General features: G+C 36.4%; 2 protein-coding genes and 1 pseudogene across 3 annotated transcripts; 1 reads left to right on the top strand and 2 right to left on the bottom strand.

The window, feature by feature from the left end:
- Positions 1 to 6: 6 nt before the first annotated feature.
- On the bottom strand, positions 7 to 4,344 carry LOC113079841 (polyhomeotic-like protein 1; annotated as a pseudogene).
- Positions 4,345 to 8,378: 4,034 nt separating this feature from the next.
- LOC113079840 (40S ribosomal protein S9) lies at positions 8,379 to 9,806 on the bottom strand. Its single transcript, XM_026252064.1, has 4 exons — positions 9,694 to 9,806; positions 9,493 to 9,615; positions 9,131 to 9,317; positions 8,379 to 8,628 (listed from the first exon to the last, which is right to left on the bottom strand). The coding sequence occupies exons 1-4, from the start codon at positions 9,788 to 9,790 to the stop codon at positions 8,451 to 8,453; spliced, it is 585 nt and encodes a 194-aa protein (XP_026107849.1). The 5' UTR covers positions 9,791 to 9,806; the 3' UTR covers positions 8,379 to 8,450.
- A 1,701-nt stretch (positions 9,807 to 11,507) lies between these two features.
- On the top strand, positions 11,508 to 22,362 carry LOC113079842 (RNA binding protein fox-1 homolog 1-like). 2 transcript variants are annotated; one of them, XM_026252065.1, is made up of 12 exons: positions 11,508 to 11,895; positions 15,457 to 15,687; positions 18,428 to 18,595; positions 19,252 to 19,305; positions 19,394 to 19,486; positions 19,564 to 19,621; positions 19,746 to 19,805; positions 19,945 to 20,092; positions 20,224 to 20,263; positions 21,965 to 22,035; positions 22,125 to 22,206; positions 22,316 to 22,362. In XM_026252065.1, exons 1-12 carry the CDS (start codon positions 11,809 to 11,811, stop codon positions 22,358 to 22,360), a joined length of 1,137 nt encoding a protein of 378 aa, XP_026107850.1. In that variant the 5' UTR covers positions 11,508 to 11,808; the 3' UTR covers positions 22,361 to 22,362. The 2 variants fall into 2 exon arrangements, with proteins under 2 accessions (XP_026107850.1, XP_026107851.1); XM_026252066.1 differs by lacking the exon at positions 11,508 to 11,895 and adding an exon at positions 14,860 to 14,925.
- Positions 22,363 to 22,583: the final 221 nt, after the last annotated feature.

Here is a 22,583-nt window from a genome sequence, read left to right as displayed (position 1 = left end):
TCCATGAGCCAGTTTTTCAGTGCTCAGATTTGCCCCCGTCTGCTGGAGTGGCTGCACAACTAATGTCTGGGCAGTCAAGTTAGATTGGTTGCCACAGTGCCCATCGGATAGCCTTGAGAAGAGGTAGGAACATTGGAGGTGGGCACCAGGATGTGGGTTACGGTGGCCGTAGCAGCTGGTACTCCTCGAGCCTGGCACAAGCCAGATTGAGAAGGAGGAGCTGGGAGAGAGGGAGCGAGGGGGAGGGCGAGGAGGACGAAGGATTGGAGGAACCTCCTGCTTGCTGTGGGTTGACAGCGGATTGGTTACCACCCTTCACGTTGAGGCCAGGAATGCTGGGATTGGTGGCACTGGAGCAGTTTTGGCAGTTTGGTGTTGGCGAGTGGTTGAGTCTGTGGTTGAATCTGCTGGGCTGACTGTCCAAACTGCTGCTGAGTTTGCTGATTAAGCGGGAATGAGCCTTAAAGGTCAGGGAGAGAAAGAGAAACTACAGTTCATTTCACAGTCAATGCATTTGGGAATGATTGTAGCAGACATATACATTTAGGAATTTGAAATGCAATACAAGGCAGATCAACAGGGAGTGATTGTGTACATGTATTATTAAGCCTTGTAAAATTCAACAATTGGCTTTCTGTGACACTTGGTAATAGATGTGTTAATGTTTAAACTTGACAGATAAGGACAGTTATTTAGATGAATAACAGATAAAGTTGTTTGAAATTGCAAGAATGGCTTTTGATTGTCTTGGTAATATCATTAAGAACAAGTTGAAAATTAACAAGCCAATCTGAAATGTTTTGCCATGTATACCATTGTTTTGTTTTTTCTCGGCAAAAGTGTTTATGAATGTTGTCATGGAGTTTCCTCTATAATTATAATAAGTGCAAAACGTTCAGCAATTATTGCATATTTTCTTTGTATGGTAAATAAAACTATCATCCTATTATTATTATTTTTTATTACTGTTATTCCAAGCTTTGGGGTGGATAAGGGTTTTCAATGAGTGAAATATCTGAGATTTAGTATCTTATGCTCATCTGAAATGTATTTTTTTGATTAAAAATACAGTAAAAACAAATACATTAAACATAAATAAATAAAAACAATTATAAAACAAAGTATCTGTCATTGCTTAAAAAAAGATCCCAAACTCATGAATGGGTAAATGTGAAAAAAATTAATAAATAAATGATTATTTAAATATATTATTGTTTAAAAAATAAAATGATACTATATCAATGAAAAACATGTTAACATATTTATATTAATAATAAAAAAGATTAATACTAAGATAAGAAATATAAACTTAAACTAAATTATAAATATAAAATTTAAAAAAAATAAATAAATAAAAATTATAATAATTGCTTGTGTGCTGGAGCAGGGCAAGTGCAATCTAAACAACAGGCTTGACTGGCCAAGCAGAAAAAAAAACATATTTTTAAGACCTGTAATATCTTCATTTTAATCCTCACCACTTGTTTCCTTCCTGTCTGCAAACTCAGTCTTCACAGTAGCCACCCTTGGAGTGGAAACGCAACGCATAGCCAAGTTCTGCACCTTAAAAATTGCAGACAGACAAAGGCAAAATAATGAAACGTGTGAAAGGAAGAAGGGTACACCAACATCACACTGAACAATTATTTTAACACTACGGTCTAACCAGATTTCTACCAACAATTAATATTTCATTCAAAACTGACAGTGAAATGCTATGAAACAAATTATATTTGATGTTCAATATACAGTTATATTCCTCAGGATTTTAGACCAATAAGATCTGATCAAAGACACAAAAACCATAAAAACAGGTTTCATTGCATGGTGAAGTTACTTAGCAAATAGGAATTATCACTTACTACACTACTACAGATTATGGCACAGTTTAAATGTCAAAAAAAAAATAATATAAGGCCAAATGTCACACCTGATCATTGTCTGGCTGGTTACTTGAGGATGTGGGAACGGTTTCCTGTTGCTGCTGGGGTTGATGCTGTTGGGCAACCGTTGCAACAGCAGCTGTCGCCGTGCCACCAGGCATGAAAATGAGCTGAGGGGTGAGAGGTGCCCTGAGAGAGCGGTTTACCTGTGAGTGGTGAGAGCAGTAAAATTACACCCTCAGGAAAAGAGTGAGCTTGGATAAACATTACATTAATGTCAGCAGGTGAACACTTTTATACTGTTGTACGGTGTCATTACAAGCTGTAAAAACATACATTAGGCCTTGGTCTGGATTTAAGTGCACTCTGACAATACACTTACTCTCAGGTACATCTGACCCTGTCCACCTGAGTTTCCACCCAACAAAACTGACTGACTGAGGGCTGTTGATGTAGCAGAGGTGGCAGGTCCCACTGGACGAGGGTTTGTTATGGTCCCTCCACCAGAGGTGGTACTTAAGTTGACCTAAAAAAAAAAAAGAACACCATAGATCAGCTCAATTTAATAAAACATTCCAAATTTATCGTCAAACAAACATAAGCTCATTTTCATAAAAAAATAATTAGAACTGAGCACAGTTGTAATTTCCATTAGCCATGTCACACATTTAATAGATTCAAAACAACTCACTGTGCCTTGCGCTGAACTAGCTTGAGAGACACTGTTACTGGGAGAGCTGGACTGACGACTGGCTGCAAGAGTTGCCTGAAAGTATAGAAAGGAAATCTCTCAGGGTGAAATACTGAAAAAAAGACATTTGTAGAATAAAAATACAGATGGTACACTTTTTGGTGTAAAAATAATAAAATTTATGAAAAAATACATTTTATTGAATGTTTTTAATAACAACAATAGGAATGGTAATTATGGTAAATACATTATATTAATAGAAATATAACCATTATTAGCAATTTTTTTTTTTATAACTCCATAGTAATACATTTCCATTTGCAATAAATAACTGGAAAGTTTACAACTGCTGTGTAACTCCATAAAGGCTATGAATTCATAAACACTTTGCTGAAAAACAATTACAATAAAATATGGTTCAAAACAATGCTTTTGTATGTTAATCTGTATATCATCACCATTACGCCAGACATATTTTTGTATATCATTGCACTTGTATATCATTGCTTTTTTGTTGATTTTGTTTACTTCCATTGTCCTCATTTGTAAGTCACTTTGGATAAAAATGTAATATAACTAATAATTTTTTTGTGGATTTTGCTTGATATGATTTACTGACTGAGTCTGACCTGTTGCACAGCAGCTAGGTTATGGAGTTGAGCGCTGTTGATCTGCTGCTGCAGCATCAGTTGCTGGAAGTACTGAGCTGCATTGGGCTGTCTCTGTAATGCTTGTAGTGCCTGGAACATATTTATAAGTACAGACAACTACATTTCCCACAATTCAAGACAAAATCACACAGATGCATTGATGGAAATAAGTGATTTAAATTACACTTCTACAGTTTGGCTGTTAGTGGAGTTTGCAGTTGATTTGTGACCCACCTGCACAGCTTGCCTTTCATAAAGAGACATCTGAGCTATTTGAGGGGGGCGGGAGTTGCCCCCTGATGCTGCGCTGCTATTGGCTGAGCTGGAGTTGGTCTGGTCTTCTCCTGCCTCCATGCTCACTGGTTGGACGACCAGTCAATCAAACTTTGTAATAGAACACCAGAGAGAGAGAGAGAGAGAAAAAATGCATAAACAAATGATTAAGAAGGTGTTTTTATGCTTACCTTTTCCCTAAAATATGAATTTAAACAGCTAATTATAATCAAAACAAAGAAATATAAAAACACGTTCGCACATGCACACTTGTTAGAGCACACAAGTCGTTAAAATCTTTTGATAGAATATCTTAAAACCAACCAAACAATGTTACTTAGTTTTACTGTATATAACATTAGAAATTAATATATACAGTTTAATGTAATCTGTCATCTGCGGGTGATAAATGTTCGGGGTTCTGCTGCATTATTTCTGTGCAAAATATTCACCTTTCACTATGTTGCGAAGCATACTATACTAAATATTATCATGCACAAGTATTTATTTCCATATGTGTACAAGCAGAAACAATGTATTGGGTGAAAACAGACACCATGTCCACCCCCAGTATCTCATCCGCTGCTGCAAAAATGTTGGCGAAGTGGCGACTCCCAAAGTGCCAAACAGACAGAATTTTACCTCTCTGCGATCGACACTGTTTTGTCTTCCCTGTGTCGTAATGGAAACAACCACCCCTGGCTGAGGCCACGGTGCTTATGATATCGATATAATATAGTTCCAGTGTTTATTTTTTGCTTTTGCAAGTATTGTTGGAATTCTCCAAACAACGGTGATTGCGATGAGGCTCAAAAGCGACGAAGCCCCGCCCCGCCCCGCCCCCCGCACTGTTTACTATACTTTTTCCGGCGCCAAAAATGACGTGCAAAGATAGAGGTCTGCAGCGGCGTTAATTACACAAAAGTCTGCTCGTCTGTCTGTCTGTCTATCGCTGTCTGTACAATAAATAAATAAATAAAATATTAAAAAATTAAAAATAATAATAATAGCGACGTTAATTACACAAAAGTCTGCTCGTCTGTCTGTCTGTCTATCGCTGTCTGTACAATAAATAAAAAAATAAATAATAAAAAAAAATAAAAATAATAATAATAGCGGAAAACATGAACGTCAAGCTCTTGAATGTTAAATCAAACATTTTGATGTATAGCCTATATGTCAAAAATAAATAAATAAATAAATGAAAATAAAATTAATCAAATGGTGAACCATTAAGTAAAAAGCTCATTCAAACACTCTTCCTTTCATTAAAGCATGCATATAGCTGTACACAATTCTCAAAAAAATATTTTAAACAAATATTTAATATATATGTATTAAATATATTTACTAATAGTATACTAATAAACTGTATTGTAATTTTAATAACAAAATGCATTGTATCCAGAGCCGATTCTCCCAATACACAAATTACGCAACCTGCGTAGGGCCCCCAGATGTCTAGGATTGGCACTGATTGTATCACTTTCACATATAATCACTTTCTATGAGATATTCACTGTGCATTTTAAGCAATATGTAAATAAAATGTTTTAAGACCAGTGAAAGACAAAAATGTCATGTCTTTTCAATGCAACAACTAATAAGCTAATAAAGATTCCTATCAAACAGGAAACAAAAATAAATTAAATGTCAGCCCACTTATTTCTCTATTCTCTTGTCGGTAAATTCTCTTGACCCCCCTCTCTCTCTTCTTCTTTTTCCTGCTCCTTCGCCCCTGATGCCTTGCCTCCTCTCTCTAAGAGAGTTTGGTCAATAATTTATGAATTTTGCTGACTGACAGGGTAACAGGTCTATAGCAATAGTCCATTGCCCATTCACCTACAGGTGCATCTCAATAAATTAGAATGTCGTGGGAAAGTTCATTTATTTCAGTAATTCAACTAAAAATGTGAAACTCGTGTATTAAAATAAATTCAGTGTAATTGTGATGATTTTGGCTCACATTTAACAAAAGTGCACCAATTCAACAACATCTCAACAAATTAGAATACTTCATAAGACCAATAAAAAATGTTTAGTGAATTGTTGGCCTTCTGGAAAGTATGTTCATTTACTGTACATGTACTCAGTACTTGGTAGGGGCTCCTTTTGCTTTTATTACTGCCACGATTTGGCGTGGCATGGACAAATGTCTATGGGACATTTTGGATTCAGAGAAGAAGATGATTTTTGTGGTTGTGTTTGTGAGCAGGGTAACAGATTGGATGAACAGCATTGTGAGTTCCCACCACCGCTGAGGGTAGGGATTTTAGCTGAAAATCTAAATTATTGGTGGTCAATTAAAACTATTTATTTACAGAAAACTATTGTAGCAAATCATAAGTGGTGTTATTTTAACTTTAAACACTTTTATGTAATTTTATGTCTTTTCAATATCAAATGCTTATTCTCTTGTAGAGAATCTATATGATTTGAGGAATCTTGAAATCTCATAAACTGCCAGCTAAACTAACAATTAAATTGCAAAATGTAAAAAAAAGAGCTCCATAAATGTTGTTTCTTATACTTAAAATAGTGTTAAAAAGCTTTTTTCTCTCTCTCTCTCTCTCTCTCTCAAGCATGTGCAGTTACAATAAGCACAAGTCAAAGGTTTCTATGGGAACCGGAGCTTCTAAGGCCGGTGACACACTGGCTGCGTTTGAGCGCCGCATGTCTGAAGCGTCCCAGAAGCGTCCCAGAAGCGTGGCGGATTCTGTGTCTTTACACACCAGAAGTGTTCCTGACGCGGCGCTGGCGCGCTGCTGCTGTAGAGGGAGACCGTTGACAGACCAGGCTCATGTCTTCATTACAACAATATATACTTTTTCTACACACCTACGCCAACTGATAAAGGATTGACGGCGAAATAGATTATGTTTGACAGGTGCAATATTTGAAAATCGATAATTATTATTATCATTTTTTTAATTACATTTATATCTGAATTTATGTCAACCTATAGACTTACAAATATCAAAATATCAGGAATTCATATGTATTTGTGTACAAAATGACATTTAAACACATTTTCCTATTATATTTAGCCTGGAAAAGCTTCCAACACGCGCGCGTGTCGCGGTAAAAATAGGCGTCGGTTCTATTTCTAGCAAGCAAGCGTTTGCCGCGCAGTCGGTCTGTAAGCTCTAACCTGTTAACATGGGAGCCGAATTAAAAACCGACACGCCACGCGGCTGAGACGCTTGCGCCACGCATCCAGTGTGTCACCGGCCTAACAGCAGCTGCACAGAGCTGTTGAAAAACTTATACCAACTTATTTTTCCTTGAATTACAATTCGACTCATCTCTTTTTCTTCTCACATTGGGAATGACGTTGCCCTAATTTATCAGGAAGGTACTATCCCTTAATTTTGGATGTCATCAGATCTCACTTCTTGCATTGTTTCATTGCAGTGAGAAGAATATTAACTAATAATTCATTTGTCACAGCCTCAATTTTAAACACTTGCTTCTCTTCTCTCCTATTATGATCTCAGTTCCGTACATGTTAGTTTTTTTGGAAACACTGTGATCTGAATTATCCTATCGATCCCAGTGCATGTTGGGAGAGCTGTTACTGCTGAGCATCTGAAGGGTGAGGAGTGTTGCAGAGGGTGGTGGAGGACAACTTCTCCTCACTGAGAATAATGCACAATAGGCCTTGATATTGTTACCGGATTTGTGCTTATTACAGTTTGACATTAAAACGAGCTTCAATTCAGTCTCTTTATGTGACTCTCTCCATCTTAAGAGAGCTATTAGGGTGCGAAGCCACTCATTCGATACCTTGGGAGTAACAAAGAAGATAGGCAGTGTAACAGGGCACCGACTAAAGGTCAGCAAATAGTAATTACACACCAATGTTATCTTAATACATGTAATGAGTTATGTTAAAAAGGACATCTTTATTTTTTCTGCACTGCTAAAACAGGAAAGGGATGGTGGGAGGTAAGAACAAATACTTAAAATATCTTACAGCTCTCTTAAGTGTAATGCAACTTACAGCTGCTCACAGTAGTTGTCTATGGTTTCATATTTTGTGTCACTCAGAGTGACCAGACAAGCAATGTGGGCTACACTGAGACAAGAGGTCAAACCAGTCCCTAAGATGCCTCCTAGATGAAAATCACATTTCTGAGGCCGAAGCACAAGACTTCCACACACTTCAAGATCCATTGAAGAGTGCAAGGGATAAAGATCATTTAACAAAAACTTTGTGTATTAAGGTAAATTTATACTAGCTTCAAGTGTAGTCAAAAAGATACAAGAATTCAGATACTGTATATTATTTTAATGTAGTTTAGATTTAATAGCTGCTTATAGCGGATGTATCCCAGTGAAGGTGGGTTTATTCATTCAGTATTTCAGTTTGATTCATAGTGGGGGGTTAAATGATCTGATTAGCCTTTCCATCTACCTTATTTTTAATACACGTACAAGGCCCGTCTGTTGTGGTTTTAAGTTAGGTGGCATTTAAGATTAAAATGGAATCATAAAACACAGATTTGCAGCAGAGATGAGTTTTAGCATTTACTGCACTTTGCTATTCTTCAAGTGGTTTACTTGTAGTAGATAAATCAATCTAATGCATTCACTGGAATTAGGTGTTAGAAATTTGTTTACCATATCCTACACAGGAGTGCACTTCACACAATGTAACTCAATTACAAAGTAACAAGTGTTTTGCAACAAAACCTTTAGTCTAGTTTGGGTCCGTTATACAGCTTTAGAGTCTCTAAGATCATTCAGTCAATTTGCTAAAGTGATACTTCACTTAAGTCCATAAAATTAAGAAAATGCAACATTTAATTTAAAATATTGAATCTACCTACTTATTTTATGAAAGCACGTAATAGTTTGACTCAAATGAAGACAAGATTATTTGGAACAAACCATTTTTATTGAAAACTTAAGGGAGCAGAGTGTCCCTCCACCCCTCTGAGAGGAATGAGTTTAATCCTCCTCTTCATCATCACCACCTCCACCACCACCCTGGGCCTTCTTGGCATTCTTTCGCTTTACTCGGCCAGGGCGGCCACCACCATACGGAGAGCGGAGAGAGAAGTCGATGTGCTTCTGGCTGTCCAGCCTCACCACAAAGGAGGGGATGTTCACAACCTGCTTACGCACCCTGCAGAACAAAATAAATCAATACTTTGGCAAATGTGCAAAGGTTACTAAAGGCTTCAAAGTTGATACTGCAGATCTCGAGGCCTCATTGACGAGGAATTCTTGACACCACTGACAGTCTGACAGTGTTTAGTTTAATCACAGGCCAAGAGAAGTGCAGTTTTGTTTCAGTACAAACTCTGCCAAGTGCCCATATACATTACCTGGTGGACTGTTTTGTGCAATAAAGCACCCCAGACATCAGCGGGAGCTGTGGTTTATGGGCTTATCTTTTACGAGCAAAGGTATACGGTTTAATCACCGAATTGACCTTGCAGAATATACCATTCCCCCTCACCCAGAGGAGTTTAAACATGGGCAGCTAATGAAAGAGGAAGAAAACCTCAATGCATGTTCAGAAAACCAGGATGGTAACCATCATACACACCCACACGTACAGGAAAAAAACAGCTAACATGATTAAAAGTCCTGAACTATAAGGGCTTGAATAATTCAGCTCTTACCGGATGTGCCTCTGACGAATGAGCACACGAGCATGATGGATGCTTTTGGCCAGTCCAAGCTTGAAGACCTGAGTCTGCAGCCTCCTCTCCAAGAAGTCCTCCACTTTCAAGCCCAGAATGTAATCAAGCTTCATCTTGCCCTCATCCAGCACACCAATGCGCACCAGACGCCTGAGCAAAGCGTTACCTAGAAGTAAAAGTTGAACAGTTAGCCAAAAAAAAAAAAAAGTGATAATTTCAGATATAAAATTTATAGTAATAAGATGGCCTCATTGACGAGGAATTCTTGGCAACACTGACAATCTGACTAGTACTCTTTTAAATCACTGGCCATTAAGTTTTAGGCAAGTCAGCTAGTTTACCCTCAAAGAGACGCTTCGGATCCTTCTCATCCAGAGTGAGAAGCTCTCTGGCAGCCTTGCGGATTTTGGCCAGAGTGAATTTCACCCGCCAGACTTCTCTCTTATTTCTGAGGCCATACTCGCCTGTGGAGAAAAAGAACTCCAGATTAAAAAAAAGTTTTTTTTAATAATAATAATCTGCAATTCATTTTTTTTCCTTACCAATGAGTTTCAACTCCTGGTCGAGACGTGACTTCTCGAAGGGACGTCTTGGGGTGACGTATGTCTTACTACAAACCCAGCTCCTGGCAACCGGCATGGCCACTTATGGACGCCTGGGAATCAATAAACATTAAATTATAGTTAATATAAACAGTTATTAAAACTGTAACACTCAGCCAGTTCACAACCATCATATCCTGTATTGGTAGTTACAAAACACTGACAAATTATTACGGGCCCAACCTCAGGTTATACAATTTAAATTCCAAGTAAAATAACAATTTAATAAATTCAACAATTCAAGGTAGAGATTCAATTAAATATGGAGAGCACGAGGTATCAATTCGTGACTAGGCCTGGACGCGCCTTGTGGAAGCACGTTGCGCTAAAGCTCGTCGCTCCACATAATATAACTTAACGTTACGTACGAGATACTGTGCGTATAAAACAACCCCTTACTATATTATATATTTCATAATGTTTAGGTGAACGGGTATTAGTCAGAAACAAGGACAGAAATACTGAAGGCCATGCCGCCATTACCTGTCTGTATCAGGCTCGCCAAGAAAAGAGAACGTGCGTTCTTGCTTCCCGGATATTTATATGTGCTTTTTAAACTACATTACCCACAAAACTTTGCGAGTACGGTCAGATGTCTTCCGTTAACATCACGATTTATGAATTGTTTGCTTCCCCTGCTGGTCAAAATATGAATTTCTGTCAAAAAATAATAATTACAACCGAAAAACTTGCGAAGGCTGCAATCGGAAATATCATATTTACGAGTTCTGTGCTCATGAATGACCGAACGAAGTCGTATTTACAAGTGTGAAACTTGTCTGCTGTGATGCTGAACTGTTGTGACAATGTCATGAATGATTTTAAAAAATCTGTTGCATTTCTGTTATAATGAGGGGGCCATATAGGCTTACGAAAGAGCTTAGAGAACAAATCTAAAGTCACTCACCTTTCACAGTTTGCTTTATGCAAAATAAATATTTTTGTTAGATTTCTCATGCGTTTTTTCCCTTCTCACAACACAAAAGATATAAACCCTTACCAAAAAGTAGTATACACTTCAAGTTTATTTTATTAAGTATACTTAAGTAAAAATCAAGTACATTTTTAAGTATACTTTATGTAGCAAGTAGGCTATACAAAATCATTGTTCTAGTAGTTTACTAGTAAGTGCACTGTTTCAATACTCCTTTGGACTAAATTGGCCCACTTTCTAGTATATATAAGTATACTTTAGGTATAACAGTAGCAAACTTTGAGTACACAACTAGTTTACCACTATGTTTGTAGTTTGCACTGCAATTATACTAAAAGTGAACTTAGGTATACTGATAGTTTACTAATTAAATGTGAAGTATAGTCTCAGTCAACTAATAGATTGTTATAGTATACTACTGCAAGTACAGGCTACTCATAAGTTTTCTTTAAGTGAACTTTACATCATACTACTACGTCCCAATTCAGGGTTGAATTTGTATATATTTTTTATGTGAATATCTGAACATACAGGACATCCAAAGAAAGAACAGGGTATCTGCTTGTAAACAAAAATATTTTATTCTAGCATCATGCATTTTTAAAAAATACTTTAATGTGGGTAAGTTTCATAAAAAAATTAATAAAATTTGGACTAAATTGTGAATTGCTGCATGACTATCAGGTTAACTTCTACTGCTAATACCAGCACAACTAAGAGGAAAGGGGACTATTTAAAGGAGTGTAACACAACTCTGAACATGTGTTTCTGTCCATCAAATATATCCACTGACACACACATGCGGTGTCCCCGAGAGATCTTTCAGTAGTACTGATCTCCTCTGCTCGGGACTTTGAACTCTTGAATAGGGTTTTATTTTTTTTATTCTCATTTTATCACCTAGAAGTTGTGACACCAGCCATTAGTGCAGCACAGCCCACTCTTCTCTTTCCTTTTCTTTTTCATGTCCCTGGGTCTTTTTCCTCCTCTGTTTGGATTCTAAACTTTCTCAGTCTGGTGGTTTTTTCTTGATTCGAAAGCTCTCCTTCCCTTCTCTCTTTCCCCGGTCTCCCATCCCTTTTAGCTGTACCTTTTTTCTGTCCTTTTTCTGGTTATGCACCATGCTGTCCTCCCCTACGGTAATCCTTCAGCCCTACGGACTCCCTGTTTACCCCCAGACAGCCTCCTGCTACCCCAGCATTGTACAGGTAAACATGTCCCTTTATTCTCAATGTCTTCCTCTTCCACATTCTCTTTGTAGTTTGTTTGTTTAATTTGATTATTTTTTTATTTGTATTTAATTTTAACAACTTTTTCCTTTTGCAGTTTCTGTCACATATCTGGTAATATTTTTCATAAATCAACCAATCACTAGCCAGCAAAAGGCTTGTGTATGTCCTAAACTGTCATCCACCAGTGGGTTTGCAATGAGGACATTAAATTTGTTTCTCTCTGCCAGTGAAGGACAGAGTGTCCTTTTGTTAGTTATATTTGTCCCTGCAAGGTGGCTTACTGAAAACAGGTTCAGTGTATGTTTGTATGCCGCTGTGTCATTGTATGTTTGTGTGTGTCTGAGAGAGAAATTCCAGGACAGCTGATAAACAGTGTGCCTGCTATTTCTCTCTGTCACACTCATATTTTTAGTCTGTTCCTCTCACTGCAAATTCCCTCTCACACACAGATATAGAAATATATAGAGTCTCAGGTTTCCCCTTGAGTTTATCTGAAGTGACAGATTATGTCATCTAAAGAGTAGGACTTGAAACAGAGGAATTTTCATAGTTGCTTCTGCTCCTTTAGTTGCTGTTCATCTGTTATACTTTGATTGAACCTTTAATGTTTGGGCTGAATTATGTGGTCATTTTGATAGCTATGTGCAAAATTGTATAATTTGGTTGATTTATTTGTGTGTGCATGTCTGTTTATTGGTTGAATGATTAATAAATAGATATTCATTATTAAAATAAACCCCTAAATAAACCCTGTTAATGTTAATCTGAGGTTTATTGTGTCACCCAAAATGGTTTATTTTGCAATAATGACTGGCACAACCAATATTAATACATTTTAAATGACTAAAAAAAGAGACTGCAGAGTGAAATAATGTAAAGTGTTGGTTGGTTTATTCAATTTTATATATATATATATATATATATATATATATATATATATATATATATATATATATATATATATATATATATATATATATATTTATTTCTTTATATCATTTGTTTATTGTTAACTATTAAAAATGTTTTTCATTAATTAAAAAAATGTAAATAATTTAATTAACTAAAATAACATAACACTAAACTAAACTAATAATAATAATCTAAAAACAATAAAATAAATATTTATTTTAATATAATATATTCTTTAAAATAATAATGACAACAAAATAACTAAAACTTAAATTAGGTTAAAAGAAAATGTTTAAATACAAAATGAAAAGCTAATTAAAAATGTAGATAAGTACTATAATAGTTTACAAATAATATTACATTAAAACTGCCTTAATTGGATTAAACATCTGTTGATTAAAAAAAAAATAAAAAAAATAATAAAACACCTACCTGGTTGCCAGGGCAAACAGCCAGTTATATTTTAGTAGTAGGCACAGTATGCCACAACTGGCCAACAGAATCAAGTATTTCAGAGAGCCTTGTAATATAGGAGTATAGTCTAAGCAGTTCTTGTCATCAGCTCTGTGTGAGTGTTTGAATGATCCCGCAGCTGTCAGAGCACGCACCTGGCATCCTGCCTCTGATCTTTAACCCCAGACCTGACAGCTGAAGGGGCCAGTGTGTGTGTGTGTGTGTGTGTGAAGGGGAGGGAATCTCCTATCAGCCAATATACTAGAAAATACATTTTATCTGCTAGATAGAGGCTTTATTTAAATACTCTCACAGTCACAAAGAATCAGGATGGGAAACAGAACGGTTTACAAATCTCAAATGACACCTTTGCATGTTAGATAGTAACTTTTTTAAACAATTATCTCATGCTTGTTCATGATTAGTCTCCATATCCTCTGTAGAAGAACATAGCAGGGTGTTGTTTATGGAAGTTATAACTGTATGTAAATATCTCACCAAGCGTGTATTCTTGTTGAATAAATTCTCCAAAGTCTGAAGTCTTCATTTTGATCTTTGACTTGATCTACAGCCAGCAGCAACGCCACACTGACATTTGACATTTGGAGTCAGCAGTACTCAAATCACTGTAGTGTTTCTGTTCACCGGTCTGACAAAACCTGTTTACATTTCATAAACCTTTAACAGGGGTGTCAAGTAGCCTTCAGGGTTTTTTTTTTTTCTTTTTTTTTTTTTAAAGGAATGAAGGAAAGATGTCATGCTCTTGTAAACAGTCAACTATGGTATATAACATCCCAATGCTGAAAAATAGCTATGATGAGAAAGAAACCATGTTGTAATATGAAACTTTTGTTTCTGCTAAAGGAATCTAAGCTTGGTGGTGATATCCAATCAAAGCTGTGTCTCTCAGTGTCATAGTTTATCAGTGAAGTCTAAATTTACCCTTATCTGACAAACAGCTGATAAACACATAAAAAGTGTGTGTGTGTGTGTGTGTGTGTGTGTGTGTGTGTGAAGAGCTTCATACTGGTTTGATTATTTTGCCCATAATTTTATGCATTTTATTATATTATATGTTGAACAGACTCAGTAATGAAACCAGTCTATTAACCAAAGCTTGACAATATCAATATAATTTGACATGTACGCATAAAATTGTATCTGAGTGAATTTAATATCTCCAGTTTTCTTTGTTTGAAGAACTCAGAGTGAACAGTTACTTGAGTGATCTAACCTCTTTCACCTGATCTATTTCATGCACATTGTACACACTTCAGAATAGTCACAGAAATCTGGTTGGTCTGGTTTAAATAAATAAAATAAATAAATCAAAATGCTTTCACCTGAACATGAATAGGAGCAGAGTTTTACAGAGCAGTTGAGTTATTAGTATGTAAGAATAAACTTTTATCCAAACAGTTGTGTGTCTGTTTAGTGTCTTAGAGTAGGAGGGTAAACAGGTTGATGACTGACATGAACAAATGAACACAGCTGGTGTAAAGTTCCCCCTTGAGACAGGTTTGGTTCTCTGTGATTGGTGGGCGCGAGGACTTATGGTGGGGTGGGCGGGTGAAAGCTTTGCATTAAAGCATGCGTCAGTTGTTGGTGAGTATTGGGTCGCCTGTGGAATGCGCTGAAGGGGTGAGATGTCTGATTTATACTCCTAATTTTGAATAGGCTATGTTGTGTCTTTGTCAGGACCCCTATGTAATGTCAGAATTGGTTTATCTGTGTTTTTTTTAGTGTCTTTGATTTGCAAACAAAATAGTAAGAGTATGTCGGCTTCTTTATAGCTGGTAAATTCAAGTCAGTTTTATCTGATAAAAAAAAAATTGGATTGCATATTTTAACAAACTGAAGGAGGTATGAATTTGTTGGAAATGCTTTTTGTTTCTGTTTCATTGGGAGAATTTCCGGAAACTGATTTTGTAAAAAGATGATCAGTTGCTGATTATAAGTATGAAGTATAATCAAACAGGCTTTTTTAACAGACTTAAAAAATCACGCTGAATTGAAAAAAAAAAAAGAAAAAAAAGAAGTTGTTAAAACTGGTAAAATGTTTTTGATCTGTTAAAGTAATGGAAAAACATATGCTACCATGACTAATTGATCAAATCATATTTTTTTCTTGTAATAAACAGTTCTAAACAGTGCATCTCTGTCTCATTCTAGGGTGCCGCTGCCCAAGAGGCGGGGCAAGGCAATGGTGACCCTTCACTTCCTCAGGTCTATGCCCCACCTCCTTCATATCCTCCACCTGGACAAGGACCACATACTGTCCGGCTGCCACCCCTCGATTTCAGCGCTGCTCACCCAAACTCTGAATATTCAGATCATCATCAGTTGAGAGTCTACCAGGGCCCTCAGCTTGATGGGACGGAGTCCATAACAACCAATAACACGGTAAGAACAATTAACAAATGACTGAATTCGGATGACAAAGGGTGTTTTATACATTAGTTTTTCTTACACATCAGTTAACAGTGGGGAGCATCTAAAGTACATGTACGGTACTTTATTCAACAAGTAAATAATAAACTGAACTAACATAACTCAACATATAAATCAAGCACAAACATTTAAGTAATCAAATTTACCTCAAAACATAGAAGAATCTACCTCAAATTTACCTCAAAACCAGAAGAATATTTAGGCTTATCATGGAAGAAAAACTGCCTTTACTTCCTTTTCCACTCTCCAGTTCTCTTTTCAAATATGGAATAGTTTGTAGTAATCTTATATGCGTATATAAAAATAAATTTAGTGATGTGTCTGAATATTAAGTTGCAGGGAAATGATTAATTGTACTCTAAATTTACTTTTAAACTGAATCACATTCTGTTTTTATTTTTTATTCTATATAAATTTTTTTTCTATTTGATCAAATGAGAATGATAAAACTTGTCCTTGGCATTAAAAAGTTCAAATATCCCTGATATATGACCCTGGATTACAAAACCAGTCTCAAGTGTCAATTTTTCATACTATATCTTTAAGTTCTTTAATATTTTGTTAATTAAACACAACTTTAAAGTAATTACAGAAGGCCATTTTAAGTTACAACAAAGGCTTGTGCCAAAGGGAATTGTGGGAAGGATTGTGAATAATTTTTCACCATGAAAGAGTTTTTTTTTTTCACTGAAAAGGTTCATGCAATGAGTTCTCTCTTTCTCTGTCACACCATCTTCTGTCCACATTGCTTATATCACTAGAGAGCGCCAGATATTGGGACTATGAGACGCCGCCGTGGAGGGAGGGGTCAAGGGGGGGAGTCGGACGGGATGACCCCTCCCCCCTCATCTATGTTTTCCAGGTCCAGTCAGAAAACCACTCTGCATCGTGACGTGATATCATCACATACCTTCCCATCACACCTTTCCCCTCCTATCTGCCACTTCTCCCAAAAACCCTCCCTGGCCTGTGTCTCTGGATGAATGTAATGATGATGATGATGGTGTTTCAGCAGTGTGACACCTGCTGTGGTAGTCATTACAGCTAGCAATCAGCCCGGCCAGCTCAGACTTAACCATAACCATGAACTGTTTGCGTGTGGATGTGTCTGTGTGTCTACATGTGTTTCCTTTCCTACCTCTTTCTTCCTTATTAATACAAAGTTCTGTCTCAGTTCCAAAAATAGTATACATTGTTGCAAGCTGACCTTTAAAGTTATACAGCAAAATTCATAGGCTGCTTTGAATTCCCCTGTGTTTAGAGCTTCTGTCTTTCACTTTCTGTTTTGGGGTTCACTCGGTTCGAGACCCTTCCTAACCTTCTTGATCGTATTAGGATTATCAAATCTCATCATTTCTCTTTTTTGCCTCTTTATTGTCTTTTATCTCTAAATGCTGATTCATTTTTTTTTGTACAATGCAGTGGAAATGAATTTTAATAGATACAATATAATGACTGAAGAATTATGCAACTTCTGCTGAAATGGAGAGAAAATTAGAAGATACATACAATTTAGAAAAGTGTTAACCAAGAGGGACATCTGGGATGATGGTAAAAAAATTTGTAAAAATGAAAACTGTAGAAATAAAGGAAGGGAACATGATGAACCGAATGCACCCCTTTTTTTTCTGCTCATGCAGATTAGCACTGTTTTGTTGCCCTTTACCCTTATGGATGAGTTAAAGCAGAGGTGATATTGCCTTACTGCTTCAACTTTTTCCATCCTTATGAAATAGATAAAGAATTGGCCATTTGTCTGTCCTTCTTTCTTGTTCTAATGACCATTCTTATCATTTGCATAACATTTTCCCCACTGCTTTTAAATTCATGTCACACGATTCGTTGTGCTATCACAATTCCTTTTTTTTTTTAACTTAAATTTCTTTTTGACCTTTTCACCATTTTCCCTTACAATTGTCACGCTCTGCTTGGCTACTCTTTTTCTTCTACTTATTTCTCTTTTTGAAAAATGTAATACACCTTTTTTGACTTCTTAATCCATTTTTTAATAGTAACAGTTTTGTGACATTTGGTGAGGTGGGCTGTGCAGACATACGAACTGGCATCGTGATGCATTGTGGGATAGTGGATGCTTTGGGTTTGAAGCACAAATACTCCTATGTATTGATCTGCATGGGGGCATTTTATTCACAGTCATGTACAATCAGTGCAATAGGAAATGCTGTGTAACAATGCATTACATAGACAACATTTCAGTTGCAGCGCTCATAAAATTACACATTGTTAAGTATGCTAGTAATATTTAACGTTTTTCAGCTGCTGAATTAGTGACTTCACTGAAGTTAAAATTTGATTGTGCTCTAAGGAAATTGTGTTTTTTATGTCTATATCTAACAGGCATGTATAGACAGTTCACTAAAATGGGAATTTGTCACATTTCCTCACTTTTGCTTGAGAGGAATCACTGGATGAGGAATGCTCCTTTGCGTTTTGTTGTGGTCACTTTATAAAAACATTTTTTCTCCCAGTAAAATGTTAGATTTCAATAAGTTTGACAAGCAATCTTACAACAGATAAGCAGTAGTTATAAGGGTTTGATTTAATGCAATACATACTAATGTTTCTTCTGTTTTTCTATTCTTCTCTTTTACTTCCTCCTATTTCTTTCCATCTGTTGCCTCCTTCTCCACATTTTCCTCCTCTCTATCTTTCATTCTTGTTTCCCTCATAGAATGATTCTTTAGTGCCTGTGACATCTGACCCACAGTCTCTCAGTGTTTCTGTGGCGTCTGGAAGTGGAACTGAGGAGGAAGGAGCTGGAAAGGCTCAACCCAAAAGGCTCCATGTTTCCAATATACCTTTTAGGTTTCGGGACCCAGACCTGAGGCAGATGTTTGGGGTGAGAGAGTCCGTGTTTGTCCCAAATGTCATGCATTACTCAATTGGCTTTTGTGGCATTTTTACTCAGCCTCATGTTTTACCCAAACTGTTAGGCTTTCTATTGCAGAACGCAAAAGAAGACATTTTTTAGGGATGTTTAAACTTTTTGGGTTGCACTTTATTTTACAGTACATGTACTAACATGTACTTATAGTGTACTTACAGTGTATTTATGTAAGCAAGTTCTGGTAACACAAGGTAATTACATGGGGTAGGGTTAGGTTTAGGGTTAGGTTCAGGGTTAGTACCTAGTTATTACATAGTTGTTTTTTTTTTGAACATTATATTTATTGAATTTTTTAACAAAAGTTATTACATAGTTATTGTAATTACTATAATAAGTACATAGTATGAACATGAGGAACAGGACTGTAAACTAAAGTGCCACCACTTTTTTATACAATTAAAGTCAGTGGGGCCCAAAACAACACTGGAACCATCTGACTTTCAGTTTATGGACAAAAAAGATTTTTACATTTCACAGAATAAAGTCAGTCATACAGGTTTGACACAACATAAGGGTGACTAAAAGATTTTTGTGTGAATTATCCCTTCATATAAACTCATTCTCTCACCTGTCAATTGTTTAGTCAATATCTGTCTTTCATCTCTCAGCAATTTGGCAAGGTTCTAGACGTGGAGATCATCTTTAATGAGCGAGGCTCAAAGGTCAGTAGATTCCCGCGGGTTTGTGAATTAGTTGCTTCTTTATTTGAGTTTCAACTCAAATTCAATTTGATTTCAATCCTTTCTTTAGGGTTTTGGATTTGTGACATTTGAGAGTGCAGTGGAAGCAGATCAAGCGAGAGAGAAGCTCAACGGAACGATTGTAGAGGGAAGGAAGATTGAGGTATGAGGGTGATAAGTTTCTGTGTTGGGAGAATGGACAAATGAACAACTGAACAACTAAATGACTCTACTTCTCAGGTGAACAACGCCACAGCAAGGGTGGTAACAAAAAAACCTCAGACGCCGTTAGTGAACGGTGAGCTTCCTTCATAATATTCTGGCAAAAATGTTATGCTTTAAAGTTGTTACTCCATTTTCAGTATGAAAATAAAGGGTTTGTAAAATTCAACTCCAATTCAACTATATGTCAACTCCTGCAGCTTCTGGGTGGAAAATCAATCCAGTAATGGGAGCCATGTATGCCCCTGAACTTTACACAGGTATTTTTAATCTTGACTCTTTTTTTTCATTTTTGAGTAAAAAATATCAAAGCTAGCAGAAATGTCCTATCATAGACAGACTGTAGTACATGTAATTTGTTATTTAGCTATCTAAATGTCACTTTGTTTGGATTAATAGTTGCCAGCTTTCCTTATCCTGTTCCCACACCGACCTTGGCCTACAGAGGCTCTGCCCTCCGTGGACGTGGTCGGGCAGTTTACAATACAATCCGCTCAGCAGCAGCCGCAGCCGCAGCCACGCCTGCTGCAGTACAAGCCTACCCAGGGTCAGTACTATACTTAGCTTTTACACTATATTATTTGTTAAAAAGACAAATTAAACCTTTTCTTTGCACCTATGTTATTGTATAATTTTATGGCGTTTTGTAATTTACTGCAAATTTTATGTCTCCTGCAGAGTGGTGTATCAAGATGGATTGTATGGTGCTGAGATCTATGTAAGTTACCAGTGAACGTTACCAGTACTTTCTTTTAGTGTTTCGATAGAAATTTGATTGCTTAAACCCAAACCGGAAGATGAGTTATGAATTGTTTTGTGGTTAAATGTGTGGGCTTGTACATTTTCAGAGTGAAGGCTGACATTTCATACACTGCCAGGATCTTGTCATGCACTGTTGTCAACAATAGGCTTCTGCTACAAATAACTCTAAATTAATTATCCAATGAGTGGGTGTTTTACTGACCTTTTAATCAGCCAATATTTTCTTTTATTATCAAGCTTTTTATTATCAGTTTCTCCCAATTCATATCCCACCATTATTTTTCACCCCTCTTAAAGCTGCAGTAGGGAACTTTTGATGCTCTAGCGGTTAATAAACAGAACTGCTTGCGTCTTGCGGAAGAACATTGTAGCTGGAGCTACTTCTCTCTGTTTATGTCTATGAAGAATCACAAAGGTACTGGGTTACTCCGCCGCGGTACCCCGAAGCAATCTAAAATAGTCCGAATATAAACACTTGTTATAGGTGCACCCTAGTGATTCAGGACAAGCTAAAAACACGGTTTGGAAAATGGATTCATGGTGTACTCGCTTATTATGTTAATTTTTCTACATTTTGAACACAAACAAAGTTACGGACCGCAGCTCTGATTGGTTATTTTTCACCAGGAGCGCATGACTTTCTGCAAATGGCAATAGGACCACTGGGAGGAGCCAGAGGAGCTTGATTTTTTCACAGATTATCTGTCTCATATTCTACTGTCAGGAGATAATGACAGGTTTAATAAATATGTAAAAAATATTTTTTTACAAAAGTTCCCTACAGCACCTTTAATGGTTTGAACAGATGTTTCATATGGCGTGACAAAACCCCAAGAATTAGTCTTGAAAAATTAGCTTTAGATTGTAATCAGGGAGGATTGAAATGACCAAATTTCAAACTTTACTGTTGGGCAGCACATTCCAGATATCTTGCCCAGATGTTTGAAAGCGACCCCCTACCTTCACGGCTCAAACATTTGAATTAAAGGATTATGTTCCCTTGGACATGCTTTATAAATGGGATGAGAAATTGATTTAAATGGTAGCCAACAATTCTATGATCATTCATTCAATTCAAATGTGGGAAAGGTTGCAAAAGACATTTGGACAGAAAGAGTTTCTTTCACCATGAGACACCAATGTGGGGCAACAGATTGCTTCCAAAATGTTAAAGAGTTAAACCCAAGTTTAAGTTTAACACAGCTAGAGCAATTAGTTTATTCGAGCCGACCAATTTATATAATAATCTCTGATATTACTCTCATGTTATTCCTATAAATCTGTGATTAAACGTGGTTAATACTTGTATACCTTTAGAAAAACTACATACTGATTAAGAAATAAAAGTAAACCATTTTACAGAGTTTGGCAACCCTTACTTGTTTATATGGCAAATAAACCAATAGACCAGATTTTCTCCCAACTAAAATATTACAGATGAATATTTGTATAGGTGTATAGATTAATAATTTTTTTTCTTTCCTTCTAATTATTTAATAATTTTATTTCTTTCTTAAATCTATTGTATTTTTCATTTGCCTAGTTCTGTTGTGCCTTGTTTTGTCCTGTATTGTGTGATATATAAGTAAAAAAAATGAAAACGAGTTTTCTGAATGAATAAAAATGTAATACAATACTTAAGCCATCCTGTCTTTAGGGAGGATATCCAGCCACATATCGAGTGGCCCAGTCCACCTCAGCAGCTGCAACAGCCACATTCAGTGATGGGTAAGAACCTTAATCTATCAATCAATCTATCCATCCATAAACTCAATCAATTAATCTATCTATGAATTAATTTATGTATTTATATTAAGATATGGAAGAGTCTATGCCACAGCAACAGACCCCTACCATCACTCACTGGGACCTACCACCACTTATGGAGTTGGAACAGTGGTAAGTTACAATGTGAAATACCACACATGGCAAGTCAGCTGTAATTAAACACTTTCTTGAATGACTGATATAATTGAATGTCTGATTTATTTTATTTCTTTACAATCAGGCAAGTTTGTATCGTGGAGGCTACAACCGCTTTACTCCATACTGAATGAAAACAGCTCGCCTCTGACAAATGAAGAGACTTCAGCTGCTATCTGCTGAGGAACCATTTGATCTTGAGATTGTTAAAATGTTAAAATGTTAAAATGCTGAAAATGTAATTAATTATATTTAAGGACATTTATTTAATTCTTAATTTAAGAAAATAACCCACCCAGAAAAAAGAAAAGTACATACTTATCAGACAGCGTCTATTCATGGTGCTGTTCTGT

This window comes from Carassius auratus, unplaced genomic scaffold (genome assembly GCF_003368295.1).
Source record: "Carassius auratus strain Wakin unplaced genomic scaffold, ASM336829v1 scaf_tig00029437, whole genome shotgun sequence".
Lineage (NCBI taxonomy): Eukaryota > Metazoa > Chordata > Actinopteri > Cypriniformes > Cyprinidae > Carassius > Carassius auratus.
The sequence above is the reverse complement of the archived record's forward strand: the minus strand, read 5'-3'. Positions and strand labels throughout refer to the sequence as shown.